This window comes from Ipomoea triloba, chromosome 7, assembly GCF_003576645.1.
Source record: "Ipomoea triloba cultivar NCNSP0323 chromosome 7, ASM357664v1".
Classification (NCBI taxonomy): domain Eukaryota; kingdom Viridiplantae; phylum Streptophyta; class Magnoliopsida; order Solanales; family Convolvulaceae; genus Ipomoea; species Ipomoea triloba.
The window spans coordinates 18,109,222-18,124,983 of record NC_044922.1 but is presented as its reverse complement, the minus strand read 5'-3'; the positions used below and the strand labels follow the sequence as shown (position 1 = coordinate 18,124,983).

At 33.6% G+C, this 15,762-nt stretch overlaps 3 protein-coding genes across 3 annotated transcripts; all 3 read right to left on the bottom strand.

Annotated features, from left to right (window-relative positions):
* Positions 1-3,459: 3,459 nt before the first annotated feature.
* On the bottom strand, positions 3,460-4,969 carry LOC116024262 (mitogen-activated protein kinase kinase kinase 17-like). The gene is made up of 2 exons (XM_031265152.1): positions 4,710-4,969; positions 3,460-4,258 (listed from the first exon to the last, which is right to left on the bottom strand). Exons 1-2 carry the CDS (start codon positions 4,967-4,969, stop codon positions 3,460-3,462), a joined length of 1,059 nt encoding a protein of 352 aa, XP_031121012.1.
* Positions 4,970-7,147: 2,178 nt separating this feature from the next.
* Positions 7,148-9,121, bottom strand: LOC116024012 (F-box/FBD/LRR-repeat protein At1g13570-like). The gene is made up of 4 exons (XM_031264901.1): positions 8,466-9,121; positions 8,200-8,364; positions 7,779-8,053; positions 7,148-7,545 (listed from the first exon to the last, which is right to left on the bottom strand). Coding segments are annotated over exons 1-4 (1,026 nt in total). The 5' UTR covers positions 9,051-9,121; the 3' UTR covers positions 7,148-7,544.
* A 2,194-nt stretch (positions 9,122-11,315) lies between these two features.
* Positions 11,316-12,738, bottom strand: LOC116024261 (F-box/FBD/LRR-repeat protein At1g13570-like). Its single transcript, XM_031265151.1, has 3 exons — positions 11,983-12,738; positions 11,739-11,888; positions 11,316-11,591 (listed from the first exon to the last, which is right to left on the bottom strand). The coding sequence occupies exons 1-3, from the start codon at positions 12,736-12,738 to the stop codon at positions 11,316-11,318; spliced, it is 1,182 nt and encodes a 393-aa protein (XP_031121011.1).
* Between the last annotated feature and the right edge of the window lie 3,024 nt (positions 12,739-15,762).

Here is a 15,762-nt window from a genome sequence, read left to right as displayed (position 1 = left end):
AATATTATTCTACCATAATAATACAAAATTACCATTTCAAAATATATTCTAATCTATATTTATAAAATATATGAAAATATATTATAATATTATGGAGCTAGGTTACAAAATAATACATGGATGTTACAAAATATTCTCTATTTAAATAACAAAATGTTATGCTATTACATTTCAAAATAATATTATTCTACCATAATAATACAAAATTACCATTTCAAAATATATTCTAATCTATATTTATAAAATATATGAAAATATATTATAATATTATGGAGCTAGGTTACAAAATAATACATGGATGTTACAAAATATTCTCTATTTAAATAACAAAATGTTATGCTATTACATTTCAAAATAATATTATTCTACCATAATAATACAAAATTACCATTTCAAAATATATTCTAATCTATACTTATAAAATATATGAAAATATATTAGAATATTATAATGTTATGGAGGTTACAAAATAATAGTATGGATGTTACAAAATAATATTATAATATTATAATTATAATTATAATATAGTAATATAAAATAATATATTTTATACATATAAATTAGAATATATTTTTCCTAATTTTTAAATGATAATCAATACATATGAATGGTAGATAATGCAATAATATTAATAATATTACCATATTACCATATTACCATAAATATATATATGGATAATTAATCAATTATAGGTGAATGAAATTGGTAGGAAATTGGTATGAAATTGGTATGTTCTTAGTAATTTACTGATTTTATGAATAATAAATATATATAGATAATTAATAAAATAATAAATGAATAAAATAAATAATTTTACTAAAATGCCACTAAGTTTGGGCGGGAAAATTTGGGAGGAGGATATTGTTTTTATATATAGTATAGATAAAAGGATATAAAAATTGATTAGTTCATAAAAAAATATTTCAAACAAATAATAGTCCACAAAAAAAAAAATGAAGTACAGTGGCTTATATACCTTGAAATTAAAAATCCAAACAAAGAGTATGAATAAGTGACAAGTCCAAGTGTTCCTAGATAATCTCACGTCTTAGCTCATTCTTTAGCTACTGCGACCTATTCACAGGCTAACACATTGTACTGAGACTATGTTCCCCTTACTTTATTCCGGTTCTTATACAGTAATCTACCTTCGATTTTTGCCTTAAAAATTAAAATTAAAGTAAAATCCTAAAATGAGTGTACTCGGTGATACCATGATAGTAATTAAATTGCATCACAAATGGATGACTACACTCGCCCAATTACTGAGAAAGAGGCAATAACAATAATTTATAATTTTATTTTAATATGAATAAAAATAATAACAATAATAATAATAATAATAATAATAATAATAATAATAATAATTATCATCACTAAAATAATTTACAGAGTAGTATTTTATTTTTTGAAAATAAAGAGAAGCTAATTCATTAATCATAGGTGAAACGTTTACAATAAAGATCGATGGAATGGTCAAACATTCCTTACGGCCAGACATAGAAACAACTTCCCTAGCAATGCTACAGAAAAATTGATTCGCAGACTGTTTTAGAAATTTAAAGTTGAATTCTTTGGATGAACTGCTTCTTTAATAATTTGGCCAAACGTACCCAAGACTAACATTGGTTGAATAGTTTTGCACACCACCTGAGTATCTATTTCCATTCTTCTATCCATTGACAATATCTCCATCGAGTTGAACTGCATATCATAGTTCAGAGGAGTCTCTTTTTCATTGTCATGTTTGTCACCCAGGATGAGATTCACATACGTCATGACCAGTTTTATCGTTCACGCTTTATGAAAAAGAACTCGCCAAAGTAAACAAAAAGAAGAAACTCGTCAAAACAACGAGAGGAAAACACATAAATTGCAAACAAAATTAAAACAGTAAATCAAAGCAAATGAAAACAACAACGCGAAAATAAGATAGAAACGACCGGTAGCAGTGGAGATGGAGGAAAAACGGTGAAAACAGAGAAGACAAATGAAGGGCGGACGCTGTCTGAGGTGGAGATGAGAGCAGGGGAAGACGATGGGACGCCGCCTCCTATCCGCTTGCTTCACGGAGGCAGCAACCGCGTTGATAACCAGAGACGAGAGAGATTAGAGAAAAGAGAGATTAGAGAAAATCTACAGAGTAGTATTTTATAAGAAGTAACTTCGTAATAAAAGCATGCATCAATTGATACAATCTCGTATCAAGATAGCACTATTTTGAGTGGGTGTACATTCCATAAATAAGAACAAGAGGGGAGATTCGAGAAAGAAGAGAGGAAAAAGACAAATTAAGAAAATAGGGAGATAGTAAAGAAGGAAAGAGAGAATATTGAATTGAGGTGAAGAATATATATATAGTACTACTAAGAGTAGAGTTAATGTCGTCCCACCGAGACTCGTACCCTAAATACATGATCATCCATTTGAGAGAGTTACTTTGTGCCACTAGATCACATCATCATTAGCAGAGAGTATGAATATAATATTCTTAACGACTTAACAAATATAACATTTGCTAATTCTCCTACTAAAGTGTTAGACTTTTACTAATTAAGTCATTAATTATATCTTTTCTTGTATCTTTATCATCCTTGCAGCTTCTCGAAATTGCAATCACGGTATGTAGAATTATTTCCTTTAAGTTTGCCCGCAGTTTACTTATTGAATATGTTCTTCCAGCGAATGCATTTTCGCTTCAAAAAGTGTTAAATAAGACACTAAATTTTCACATTATGCAATTGAATCATCGAACAATAAAAATGTCCAATTAGATCAGACCATTAAAAAGTAAAAAATTATATAAATAACATTTTTTATAGGCTACTTTCAATTTTTCCTTAAATATGATATTGTCAAATTATATATAAAAAATTATTTTAATTATTATTTTTAATATTAAAAAACTAAATAAATCTTTTTGAATCAAATCCAAAAAATTTTCAAATAGACTCCTATAAATACATTGTATTTTAGAACTTTCAAAGGTGATGGAGTTCCATGCTAATAATTTTATTTTTTTTTTCTGGATCAAAGGGACCGGGGGAACCAAAAAAAAAAAAAAAAAAAAAAAAACTGAACTACATAATAACATCTGGCGTGAACCACACAAAGATGATCCTCTTGAAGAATTTGTTGTAGAAGTTTGTACGGGGAAGTAACCACTCTAAGACCATTTAGTGAAAAGTATAAGTGTTTGCAAGGAAATCCACAACCCTATTTTACTCTCTATAAAAAATGGAACAAAAGATTGTTCCACTATTGATCTAATCCAACATATAAGCGATAAGCAAATTTACAATTGGACCCATAAAGATTCTAAGAACTCAGTATATCACAGTATGAAGTATATATACATACACAACAGATTGGGTTTGAAAAAAGTCTGTGATCGAAACAGCAAAACAGAAACCATCACTGGAGGCGACATATATAGTTTGTTCATCAATATGGTGAACTTCAAGACCAATGAACCAAGCACCCAGGGAAACATCTTTCCACTTCCTCCCTCTTCCACTCTTCCTTAAAAAACACATTAAGATCAAATACTTCTTCCTCAAAAACCACATTAAGATCAAATACTTCTTCCTCCCTCTCTTCCTTAAAAGCCACATTAAGATCAAATACTTCTTTCTCTTTCTCCTTCTCCGGGAGCACTCTGAAGAGATCTCTACTAGAACTCCAACGCAAAGCCCCTAAAGGGTTCACAAACCCTTCCTCTTCCTTTTTGCTTCCAACAACAACACCCAATCTCTCAAGGAATGGGTGACTCAGCAGCATCTCCGCCGTCCATCTTCGCCCTGGCTCTCTATCTAAACACATTTTCAAGAAACTCTTGGCCGAAGGGGAGAAATGCTTTGGTATTTTCATGCCTAACTCGTCTTCGTTGTCAACTTCCCATATGGGTTTCCCGGTCACCATCTCCACGAACATGCACCCCACCGCCCAGATATCCTTTGCCGCCGTGTACGATCTCCCGGCTAAACACTCTGGCGCCGCGTACTGTATCGTCCCGCGATGGGAATCGCCATAAACATTCGTCTCGTCGAAAAACTTGGCTAGCCCGAAGTCGCAGAGCTTGATTTGCTTCCAGCCGTGGAACTTTCCCGGGAAGACAAGAACGTTCTGGGGCTTCAAGTCACAGTGGATGATTCCCAGGGTGTGCATGTAATGGATGCCTTTAAGAAGCTGATAAGTGTAAAGTCTAGCCAGATCCTCCGGTATCCCGCCAGTATTCCTGATCAGTTGATGAAGAGTTCTGTTGAGATAAACAACAATAAGAATCTAAAATAATATCAAAACGTAAAGAAAAAATGCCGTGGTTTATCAAATGTCAAACAAATAGGTCAAAACGTAAAGAAAAAAATACCCGGGTTTATCAAATGTTAAACAAATAGGGCCGGTCCTAAGAAAGGGCGAGATGGGCACCCATCCTGGGCCCAGGATGGACCCCTTAGTTTGGATTTTTAAATATAAAAATTATATGTATATAAAAATTCAAAATTATCAATTAATTATTTACAATTAATCTATAAAATCCTTTAATTTCATATATTTAGGACCCTTATTTTTATTTCGCCCCAAGCCTATAAAATGATAGGACCGACCCTAAACTGACCCCAAAGGGTAAATCCAATAACGGAAATTGAAGGGTCAATTTCAACAGCATGCCTAATTGTAATAGTAAAACATTAATACAAAATGATTACCCTCCGGGAGCGTACTCCAGCAAAAGATTGTACACGTGTTGTCCATGCTCCATGCTTACATCTTCCCCAAAGCATCGAACGATGAAGGGGCAGTTTCTGAGTGCATCCAAGAACACTCGTTCTCTTTCCAAGGAGCATGAGCACTGGATAGCGGCGGACTTCACCGCCATCTTCATTTCCCCGGCGGGTTTAAGAACGGCCAAGTGGACTTGTCCATATGATCCAGATCCTAGAAGACGTTGTTTCTCCCACGCCGTCATAGCGAACAGATTGTGAGTGAATCGGAAATTAAATGATCCAAGCTAAGGGAGACGATGGAGAAGTGAGTATTGAGAAGAAGTAGTGATTTATAGTATCGCTAATCCCACTCCTTCTGGAAATGCGAATTATAAAGGATAGGCCAATCCTAGTTGGAATAGGATTATATTGCATTCAAGTAGGGTATTTGCATGCATGAAACCCTACTTAAATAAAATTAAAAAAAAAAAAATCTTGAACCTCAGCTCTTTCTTGGCACATGCATTATGCATATCATTCATTTGACTTATCTTCTAGCCCAAGTAATTAATGCGTCATGCATATATAGTCTATAAGTTATGTATATATTTCATTCAACTTATAAGTTATTTTAAGTTATACATGGGTTAATATATTACATAGTATAAAATAAAGATAAATTTAAAATAATATTTAATTCATCATTTTATGTGTTTGATTTGATTAACGATGTTTAATTGAATTTAATTATCATTCAATTTTGTCTTTCAAAATTTAATTTTAGTATTAATTTTGAAAAATTCTTGCAATTGACATTTTTAACCTGTAATTAATCATATGGGGCCTTGTTTGGTAAATAATCAACCTATCAACCAATTTTGATTTATTTGACCACTACTAGTTGTTTGACTTATTGGTTAAAAAATCAATATAAGTGTTTGATTAATAAGCTTTTTGTCACTCTCAAATACTAAAATTCAAAAGGCTACTCAAAGTAGTCTTTTCAATTAACTTTTTGAGAAAAGAAATTATACTAAACAGATATCAGCTAACAACTAATTTACCAAACATCTTTCTAAAATCAACTAATGTATCAACTAATCATACCTTCTAACAACTATCAGCTAACAATCATTTATCAAGTTTGTATTAAATTAACAATTCTAATACTAAAAAGTTTAGGAACAGTGCTGGAAATCAGGTTTCTGATGCTGTTGCTGCTTTTCTCCACTTTGTAGAATGGTTTGTATCTTTGGTATTTGAGCTGCAACTATCGGAGTTCACATTTGATCCTTCAGAGTCTTGCTTCCCATATCCAAATGTTTCTTTGACCTACAAATAATAGAGACTACTAAATTATTCACTACTCAGTAAACAACACTCTACACAGGAGCAAGGCAAACTTGAAATCTACAAACCTCTTCCTTAGCAGCAGAAACCTTTTCCCCGACATTAGCATAAACCTACAGTTGAACATGTAAGAAAATCAAAGGCAACAACTAGCAGACCATATTGACAATCTGCAAAAATTCACTCGTCCACACAACTAAGAAAAAAGGCTCCTCCTAAAATTTACTCCACCCAAGTATGAACCAAAATTCAGAAACCTTCCTATTTTAACTTTACCAGATAACTAGGCATTCTAAAGCAAAGCAATTAAAATGAAATTTTCTCTGTTTCACTTCATTCTCTCTATTTATGACGGAAGCAACAGGAAGCCCCAACAACTTGAACAAGCAATAGTGGATCTTGCTAGCACAGGCTCTCAGCATGCATTTCCCATAAATAAATAATTAATTGGAGCATCATTTAATACACTATTGTAAATACGCACACATATAGATATCTGTATGCATAAATACAAACTGAAGGAAAATTAAAATCACACATCTATCAAACTAACAGAATGCACCATCCATTTCAAGGGATAAACACTGCAAATAGAAATGCTGCCTTATCCCATCACAGCATAACAGGCCAGTTGATTCAGAAAACTACCAGTAGTGCAGAAAAGAATGAATGGGTTAAAACATGGAGACTTACTTCCATATCCACGTCATCCATTATTGGATCGTCCTCCCTCTGGCGCTTCTCCCTCTGTAAATCTGTATAATAACTAATAAGTAGATTTTTTAAGGGAATCCATTACAACTTCAGAAGAAGGCTCAGTCCATGGATTCTGCCCTGGGACCTTAACAAAGATGAGAGCTAATATCTAAGTTGAATTAATAGAATCAATTTTTTAGCTAACTTAAAAACAAGCACTTGAATTAATAGAACCAATTAATCATACCAGGAGGTAAATATTTGAAGGAGAAATACATGAGGGAAAAAGAACATTTTTCCAATGTATATATTTAATTTACAAATATATAATGTTCAAAAATATTAATTTACCATCCTATCAATAAAAACTCATATACCCAGTTTTCCATGTCAGCCAAAAAAAAACCAATTGTTATACGGTGGAACATGGTCAAAATAATAATAATAATATCTCCAAAAGTTATGTACAAACTAACCATGGCAGCGAAATGTATAGAGCATGTCATTCATAGAAGGAAACAAAAGGATTTGATTTCAATAGTAAAAATACAATAAGATGAGAATCATTTTTGCTTTTCCAAGAGACGAGGATTGCAAACTTTAGCTATGAACAATGGCAATCTTCTTGAGTATCGAAAAGAGAGTGCAGGAAAGCAAACAAGTAATGCCTTGACAAAAAATATTTCATTCCTCCGGCCTTGGTGTGGAGAATTTTGTGTGTGCGCCAAACTAAGCCGTTCCTTCCAAAACATCAGGATAATGTCGTCACCAATAGGCTTTTCATTCCATCAACCTTCCAAAAGTAATTTGGGACAAAATTGCATTAGGGAATGCAAAACAATACAAACCATCAGAACTTCACTCTAAGGTAGTTGTGAAAATGAATATTATCGATAAGCATATCTCAAGTTGCCACAAGATTGGGTGCACACAATGACACACAGCAACTGAATGAAAGCAGAGATTTTCAATTCATAGAAACCATTTCCAAAATAGAAACTGTTTGTTCAATGGAAATATACTCACTAGACAATAATAATTTTCATTTTTGTGGAGGCAAAGGGAAGATCCAAAAGCTCCTGCATAACTCCAGTAGAGTCCTTTTTTCTGTAATGTTTCTCACGAACAATGACAACCTTTTCAAGCGTTGATAAACTGGAAAGTAGCTCCTTAATGAAAAGCTTTTCTATTTGCAACCCTTGGAATGACATTAACTTCAAAGCATTGAGCATCTTATTTGTTAGAGAAACAGCATGAAGTTCTGACAAGATGTCCATACGTTTAGTAGCCATAGAATCGAACTATAGACAAGCATCAAATACAGAGAAAAGAAAACTCAATCAGATCAACATTTACACAACAAAATTGTATTACAGAAACACAAATACAGAAACAACTAAACTTTCAGTGAACAAATGAATTATTTATCCATGAATATGAAGATTACCCATGGCAATTTGATATCGAGTTTGCGTAACTTAGGGCATAATTGCAGCAAATGAACAAACACAGAAGATGATCCGTCACTTTTGGTATAGAATTCTTGGTAACATGAAAGTTTAAGGTATTCCACATTAAGATGAAATCCCATCCTAGTGAATTCTTTAAGTCCCTTGAAAAGCAAATAGAAAGAAAGTGGAATCAATTCCCTTTAAAAAATTATAAATAAACAATAGTCAATTTTTTTTTTTTTTAAAAAGTATGACTAAATACCTGGAGAAGACCACCCAAATCAAGAGTAGAAATAGATCTCAAGTCCAAGTTAACCGGGAGAAATTTGCCCCTCACAGTAGATGAGCAAAATTCAATTGTTAAACTACATAGCTTTGGAGCAGTAATGTCAAAATGAAATATGTTACAACAATGGATAAATGACAACTTCTCGAGTACAGGAACGTCAATAGCACAATCTAGAGAATTTATAGGACCAAAGTCAACCATCTCAAAACAAAGTGAAGCAATATTAGGAAATATGGAAGGGAAATTCATTGGTTCAACAACAACACCATAAAGATGCAATCTCTTAAGTGTTGAGCAAGAAAATACGCAGCCTGGCAACCTGTATGCTTCTTTGTCAAAACGAATGTAGATTTCTTCAACACCTTTCCGTGTGACTAAATGTAGCCATTGGTCGAAGTCATAAGACCGGGACCTAATTGCACGTATCCCAACACTATAAAAACTCAGAACAAATTTCCGAATAGTTCCATTGTGCAGCAGCAGAATTTTGTTGATCACGTATAAACTCACTGCTGATTTCTTGGCATACTTGATAGCATGGCGGTGTTTTTTATACATATAACAAAAGAACCCATGATCAAAATTGAGTTGGGTAAGACTAAACCAAACATCTCTCCAAATGGAGGATAACACAGTGGTTCTAGCAGCATCTTTAATCGGCAAAAATCCCAAGATGTGGTCAATTTTGTCGTCGCTTTTGGTTCTCTATTACTCCGTACAATTTTTATCTTAATGATTTTAAGTTTTAAGATAATTTGATAATTTTAACCATCTATTCCTGTCTAAAAAATGTTAATAAATGACATGATAAATGATATAATATAATAAATTGTTTTTTATTATAAAAATAATATTCAAATAGGCCACTGAATTGCACGTTATAATGCAATTCTGCAACCAACCTTTAAAAAAATGCAATTGAATTATTAAATTAACCAATTTCGTGTAATTCATCTAATTTTCAGTTACCGATTGCCACAAATTTTTTTTAATATATTTTAATAATTTTAAAAAATTAATTAAAAAAACACACACACGCTCCCCTCCCCTTGTATGTCTCTAGCCAAACGAAGAGTACTAGATGTGATTCCAAGAGCCGAACGAGAATGAATACCACACAGAAGAGTCAAGACCAGGCTCCCTAATGGAATGTTTAACCGATCCATTCCGGATCGACCGAATTGGTACGGAAGTTGTAACATGGGAAAACCACGGAAAACACGACTTATTTGAATAACCCGGTGACCTACCAATTGTAGAAGTAGGATTTTTGGCAAGCAGTAAGCACTTAAATAATACAATTCAAGTGTACCATCATTCAACAAGATCTGTTCAGATCAGACCAGGATGAATGGGATTGGTCTGACCTCTCGCTCGGATGTCAGACTCTAGCCGCTGACAGATGTCCCATGCCTCCTTTCATGAACAGCTATGCCCGAGAATGAATGAATTGTGATATAGCGCTGAACAGCTATGCCCGAGAATGAATGAATTGTGATATAGCGCCGAACAGCTATGCCCGAGAATGAATGAATTGTGATATAGCGCCGAATAAGCCACAGCTCTATTCCCGACTCGAAATCCATAAAGGACTTTAAGGGAGAAAAGCCACAAATTTTTTTTAATATATTTTAATAATTTTAAAAAATTAATTAAAAAAACACACACGCTCCCCTCCCCTTGTATGTCTCTAGCCAAACGAAGAGTACTGGTCTTCGTCTATGGACAGAGATGAAGACCAAGTCTTTGATTGTATGTCTTCTTCTAAATTTGTGTTTGAGCGGAGAGAGAATTCGCCTTCTTCTAAATTTGTTTTTTTTGAGAATCCTTCTTCTAAATTTGTACTCAGCAAGGGATACTATTTGTTATAAAAGTTTATGTATAAATACCTCAAAAGTCTTGGGTCCTAAGATAAATTTGAAAAATGAGTGGCAAAACTTCTGTCACTAAACTTGATAGCAACATTTTTTGCAAGATGTCACAACTTTGTAACAATCGATCTGAATCTCTGTATTTCAAAAAGTCTACTAAAATTACATTCATCTCAAGATACTCACTTCCATTCACCACTCATGAATGAGTTTGAATGTAAAAATTTGACCAATAACAACAAGGTGGTGTCTAAGCATGATTAGGCCTAATGTATTAACAAGCTTTGAAATAAAATGTATATACAACTAGAGTGGTGTGATGAATTAAAAACCCAAAAAAAAATGAAAAAAAAAAATAGTAAGCTCCAAAAGTTATATACAAGCTAACCATGGCACATTGCAAAAGCTATAGAGCATATCATTCATAGAAGGAAACAAAAGGATTTGAGTCCAATAGTAAAAATACAACAAGATTTTTAAAAGAAAATCATTTTTGCTTTTCTAAGAAACGAAGAAAATGTAAAACATATTGCAAAATATGGGTATGAACAATGGCAACCTTCTCGAGTGTTAAAAAGATAGCATAGGAAAGCAAACAAGTAATGGCTTGATGAAAACTATTTCTTTCCTCGAACTTCAATGCGGAGAATTTTGTGTGTGAGCCAAACTAAGCCGTTACTTCCAAAACATCTAGACAACGTTGTCACCATTTGTCTTCATTCCATCAACCTTCCAAAAATAATTTGGGACAAAATTGCATTAGGGAATGAAAAACAATACAAACAATCAAAACTTCACTGAATAAGGTAGCTGTGAAAATGAATATTATCAATACACATATCTCAAGTTGCCACAAGATTAGGCACACACACAGCAACTGAATGGAATGCAGAGATTTTCATAGAAACCATTTCCAAAATAGAAACTTGTTTGTTCAATGGAAATATACTCACTAGACAATAATAATTTTCGTTTTTGTGGAGGCAACATGAAGATTCCAAAGCTCCTGCATAATTTCAGTAGAGTCCTTTTTGCAGTAATATTTCTCACGAACAATGACAACCCTTTCAAGTGTTGAAAAACTAGCAAGCAGCTTCTTAATGAAAAGCATTTCAGAATGTGACCCTATAAATGAAATAAACTTTAAAGCATGGAGCATCGTATTTGTTTGAGCCACATCATGAAGTTCCAACAAGGCGTCCACACATTCAGTAGCCACTGACCTGAGCTATAGACAAGCATCAAATACAGAAAAGAAAACTCAATCAAATCAACATTTACACAAAATTTTATCCAGAAATGCAAAACAATATGAAAATGAAAAAATGAACTATTTATCAATGAATATGAATATTACCCAAAATAAATTGATAACCAGTTTGCATAATTTAGGGCATAATCGCAGCAAATGAACAAGCACAGAAAATGATCTGTCACTTTGGGTATAGAATTCTTCGTAACATGAAAGCTTAAGGTATTTCACATTTAGTCGAAATCCCATCTTGGTGAATTCTTTAACAAATCCCTTAAAAATCAAATAGAAAGAAAGTAGAATCAATTCCTTTAAAAGAATTTATAAATAAACAATAGTCAGATAAAGAAAAGTTATGGCTAAATACCTGGACACAACCACCCAAATCAAGAGTATAAATAGATCTCAAGTCCAAGTTAACCGGGAGAAATTTGCCCAACTCGTTAGATGAGCCAGATTTGATTGTTAAACTACGCAGCTTTGGAGCAGTAATGTCAAAATAAAACGTGTTTTTACAGCTGATAAATGACAAATCCTCGAGTGCAAGAACATCAATAGCACAATCTAGACAATTTATAGGACCAAAGTCAACCCATTCAAAACAAAGTGAAGCAACATTAGGTAATATGCAAGGCAAATTGATTGGATCAACAATGACACCATAAAGATGCAATCTCTTAAGTGTTGAGCAAGAAAATATGCAGCCTGGCAACCGGTATGCTTTTTCCTCAAAACGAATGTAGATTTCTTCAACACCTTTCTGTGTTACTAAAAGTAACCATTCATCGAAGTCATAAGACCGAGACCTAATTGCAAGTATCCCAACATTATAAAAACAGAGAACAAATTTCCGAATTGTTCCTTTGTGCAGCAGGAGAACTTTGTTGATCACGTATAAACTTGCAGCTGATTTCTTGACATACTTGCTAGCACGGCGATGTTTATTATTAATATAAAGAAAGAACTTATGATCAAAATTGAGTTGGGTAAGACTAAGCCAAACATCTCTCCAAATGGAAGATAACACAGCGGTTTTAGCAGCATCTTGAATTGGCAAAAATCCCAAGATGTGGTCAAGTATATCTGCAGGAAATTGACTGATTCTATCTCTCACTGGTGCCATAATCCAATAACCTAAACCTATGCAAATTAACTAACAAATCAATCAAAACTTAAAACATATTCCAAAATGGGCTAACTTGGCCATAATAATTAAATTGCAAGTCTTAAACACAGACAGGTTTATAAGAATATGCCAAACATCATACATGGACTATGCAGAGTAGAAATAAGAAACAAGGAATTCAAAACAAACAAATTTCTAGCATTCAAACTCTGTAAACCTAAATTTTTTATCCCAAAATTTTAAAATCAAAACTTAATCCACATTGCTTTAAAATCCAGAAGAATGTATACACACATGCATACATACATACATCCATACGTACACACACAGAAGCAAAGCAAATTGGGTTTGAGAGAAAAACCTGAAATCCAAGCGCCAAAAGAGGAGAGAGGCGGCGAGCAGCGTCGGAGGAGAACCGTTTGAGTTGGGCTTGCGCTTTTGATAAAGTCTACTGGTCTTCGTCTGGGGCCAAAGATGAAGGAAGATCAAGTCTTTGTCTCCAGGGTGACTATGAAGAAACTGTTGGTCATTAGTTGGGAAACGAAGAGCCTATTTGTGTTTGAGACTTTGAGCGGAGGGAGTATTTGCCTTTTCTTCTAAATTGTGTCAGAGTGAAGGAGATACAATTTCTCAAGAATCTAGGCATGTGAAATGAATTTGAAAAAAGATTTCTGGTATATGAAATCTCATATGATATGTTATTTTCATGGGTATGAAACTTTTGTACGAGAGAATAAAAGTATGGAGTAGAATTTGAGTTTCTTTGAAAAATGGGTGGGGCAAATATTGATCTCAACACCTAATATATGCTTATTGGCTCGAGTAACATATGCACCTATTATCACTTTTTGCTCTATTCTTTGCTCAATCAATCATATGTCATACTCGAACAGTCGAACAGAACCAACTGGCAACGGCCACCGCCAGGAAGTAATCGAGTCCAGAACTCAGGGAGTGTCCAGACTCCAGACTGAGAGTCTCACACACTCACACACTCACTCAGAAGTAAGAAATCAGAATCGGAGAATCAGAAGAGATCAAGAGACTAGAGAGTAGAGAGAACTCAGAGAACAGACAAAAAGAAAACCCTATCTGAGAGATCGCGACTGCGCAAATGAGGAGAGACCAGGAGTCTCAATCAGCAACGCGCATATATATACTACACCTCAAACGACGTCGTATACTATTAGGTTTAGGTATCCCTATTTTAGATCGGGTAATCGGATGGGTCGGACGCGATTTTGGACCCCCTACCTGCCACCGATGAACCGACATCGTTTAGCTCCCATGGTTCGGATTCAACTGTTCGGGTTCGGCCCGGTTCGGCTATGTCTGATCGGACCGCGGTTCGGTCGGTTTTTTTGGTTTCTGCACAGCCCTAGTGATGGATAGCACCATGTCTTGCTGCTAGTTGCACGAAACAAGTTCTCCATGGCGAGGTTGTTAACAAATGACCAAATGGCATTCGTTAAGATTTTATTATATATTATCAAAGTATCTTTTAAGTTAAGAGTGATCGAAATGTCAAAAGTAGCACAAAGAAATATGATCAAATTAAGGGTGTGTTTGATTGACAGGTTTAGCTATCAGGAATGAGTATCAAAGTTATTGTTATTGTTTGGTTGACAGGTTTTTAGAACACTACTATGAGTTTTGATTACCCCTTAATTGCAAAACTCATTCCTTAATAAAATAAGAGTTTCACCCCTTCTTCCTCCTCTTTCCCGATTATTAATAATCATTCTCATTCTACCCTATTACTAAACATGCAAAATACTTTCACCAAAACTCATTACTATTATCAAGTATTTGATTTGATACTCATTCCAATTTCGATTCCTATATGCGAACCAAACACACCCTAAAAATCGGATATTTAATGTGGTAATATCACAAATAATAAATTTTGAGATTAAGATGGTAACACAAATAATTATTTATAATACAGAAAAAACCTTTCATTCATTTGGCATCACTCAAAAGTCAAGACACAAAACACTATGTACTAGTACATTCAGTGGAAACATACCCACCCCTATTGAACAAAAATAATTCCAAACATACGACAAAAATAATTTGAAAAATACCCATTAAACAAAAAATACTTTCAAACATATCCATTAAACATAAATCATTTCTGTTGAGGTACCATAAAACAAAAAAATACTTTCAAAAGCTCCTTCATAATTCTATCCTCCTTGTTGTAGTAATACTTATGAACAATGACAGCCTTCTCGAGTGTTGAAAAGCTCCCAAGTAACTTCCCAATGAAAAAGAGTTCAACTTTTTACCCGATAAATTAGGTAACCTTCAAAGCTTGAAGCATCTTATTTGTTCGAGTTGTAGAATGAAGTTTTTTCAAAATTTTCGACCATGTGTTGACACAGTCAAATGTCACCACCTCAAGCTATAAAAAAAAAAAAAAAAACATCATACAATTAAAACTATTAAAATCAGATCAGGATTACAAACAAATGCAAAATAATATAGAAACAACAAAAAAATTGGTGAATAAATGAAAAATTTATCCATCGAAATTAAGATTACCTATGACAAATTTATCTCGAGTTTGCATAACTTGGGACATAATCGCAACAAATGAACTAATGCATAACTTGTAAGTTGTAACATCACTTTTGTAAGAGAAACATGACAGCTTAAGGTATTCCACATTTAGTTGAAATCCCAACTTAGTGAACTCTTTATCAAATTCCTTCAAAATCAAAATAAAGAAAGAAGCATCAGTTCCTAAAAAAAAAGTTATAAATCAATAAAAATCCAATGAAAAATATCCAGCTAAATACCTGGAGAGAACCTCTTCGAATTCAAGATTCATAATAAATTTCAAGTCCAAGTTAATTGGAGAAATTTGTCGGGCACATTAGAGGAGCAACATTTGATTGTTAGACCACACAGGTTATTTAGAGGTCTATGTCAGTAAATAAAAATCATCTATTGAATTTGAACTAATGTGAAAGACCATTTTTAGAGCAAATGTTACTCCTGCAAATTGCAGGAGTA

Coding starts and splice junctions, on each gene's coding strand:
- LOC116024262 (XM_031265152.1), bottom strand. CDS start 4,969: ATGACGGCGTGGGAGAAACAACGTCTTCTAGGATCTGGATCATATGGA. Junction 4,259..4,709: donor CTGGAGTACGCTCCCGGAGG/GTAATCATTTTG, acceptor TTATCTCAACAG/AACTCTTCATCAACTGATCA.
- LOC116024012 (XM_031264901.1), bottom strand. CDS start 9,050: ATGTATAAAAAACACCGCCATGCTATCAAGTATGCCAAGAAATCAGCA. Junction 8,365..8,465: donor ATTTGGGTGGTCTTCTCCAG/GTATTTAGTCAT, acceptor TTGCTTTTCAAG/GGACTTAAAGAATTCACTAG. Junction 8,054..8,199: donor TCGATATCAAATTGCCATGG/GTAATCTTCATA, acceptor GCTTGTCTATAG/TTCGATTCTATGGCTACTAA.
- LOC116024261 (XM_031265151.1), bottom strand. CDS start 12,738: ATGGCACCAGTGAGAGATAGAATCAGTCAATTTCCTGCAGATATACTT. Junction 11,889..11,982: donor ATTTGGGTGGTTGTGTCCAG/GTATTTAGCCAT, acceptor TTGATTTTTAAG/GGATTTGTTAAAGAATTCAC. Junction 11,592..11,738: donor GCCCTAAATTATGCAAACTG/GTTATCAATTTA, acceptor GCTTGTCTATAG/CTCAGGTCAGTGGCTACTGA.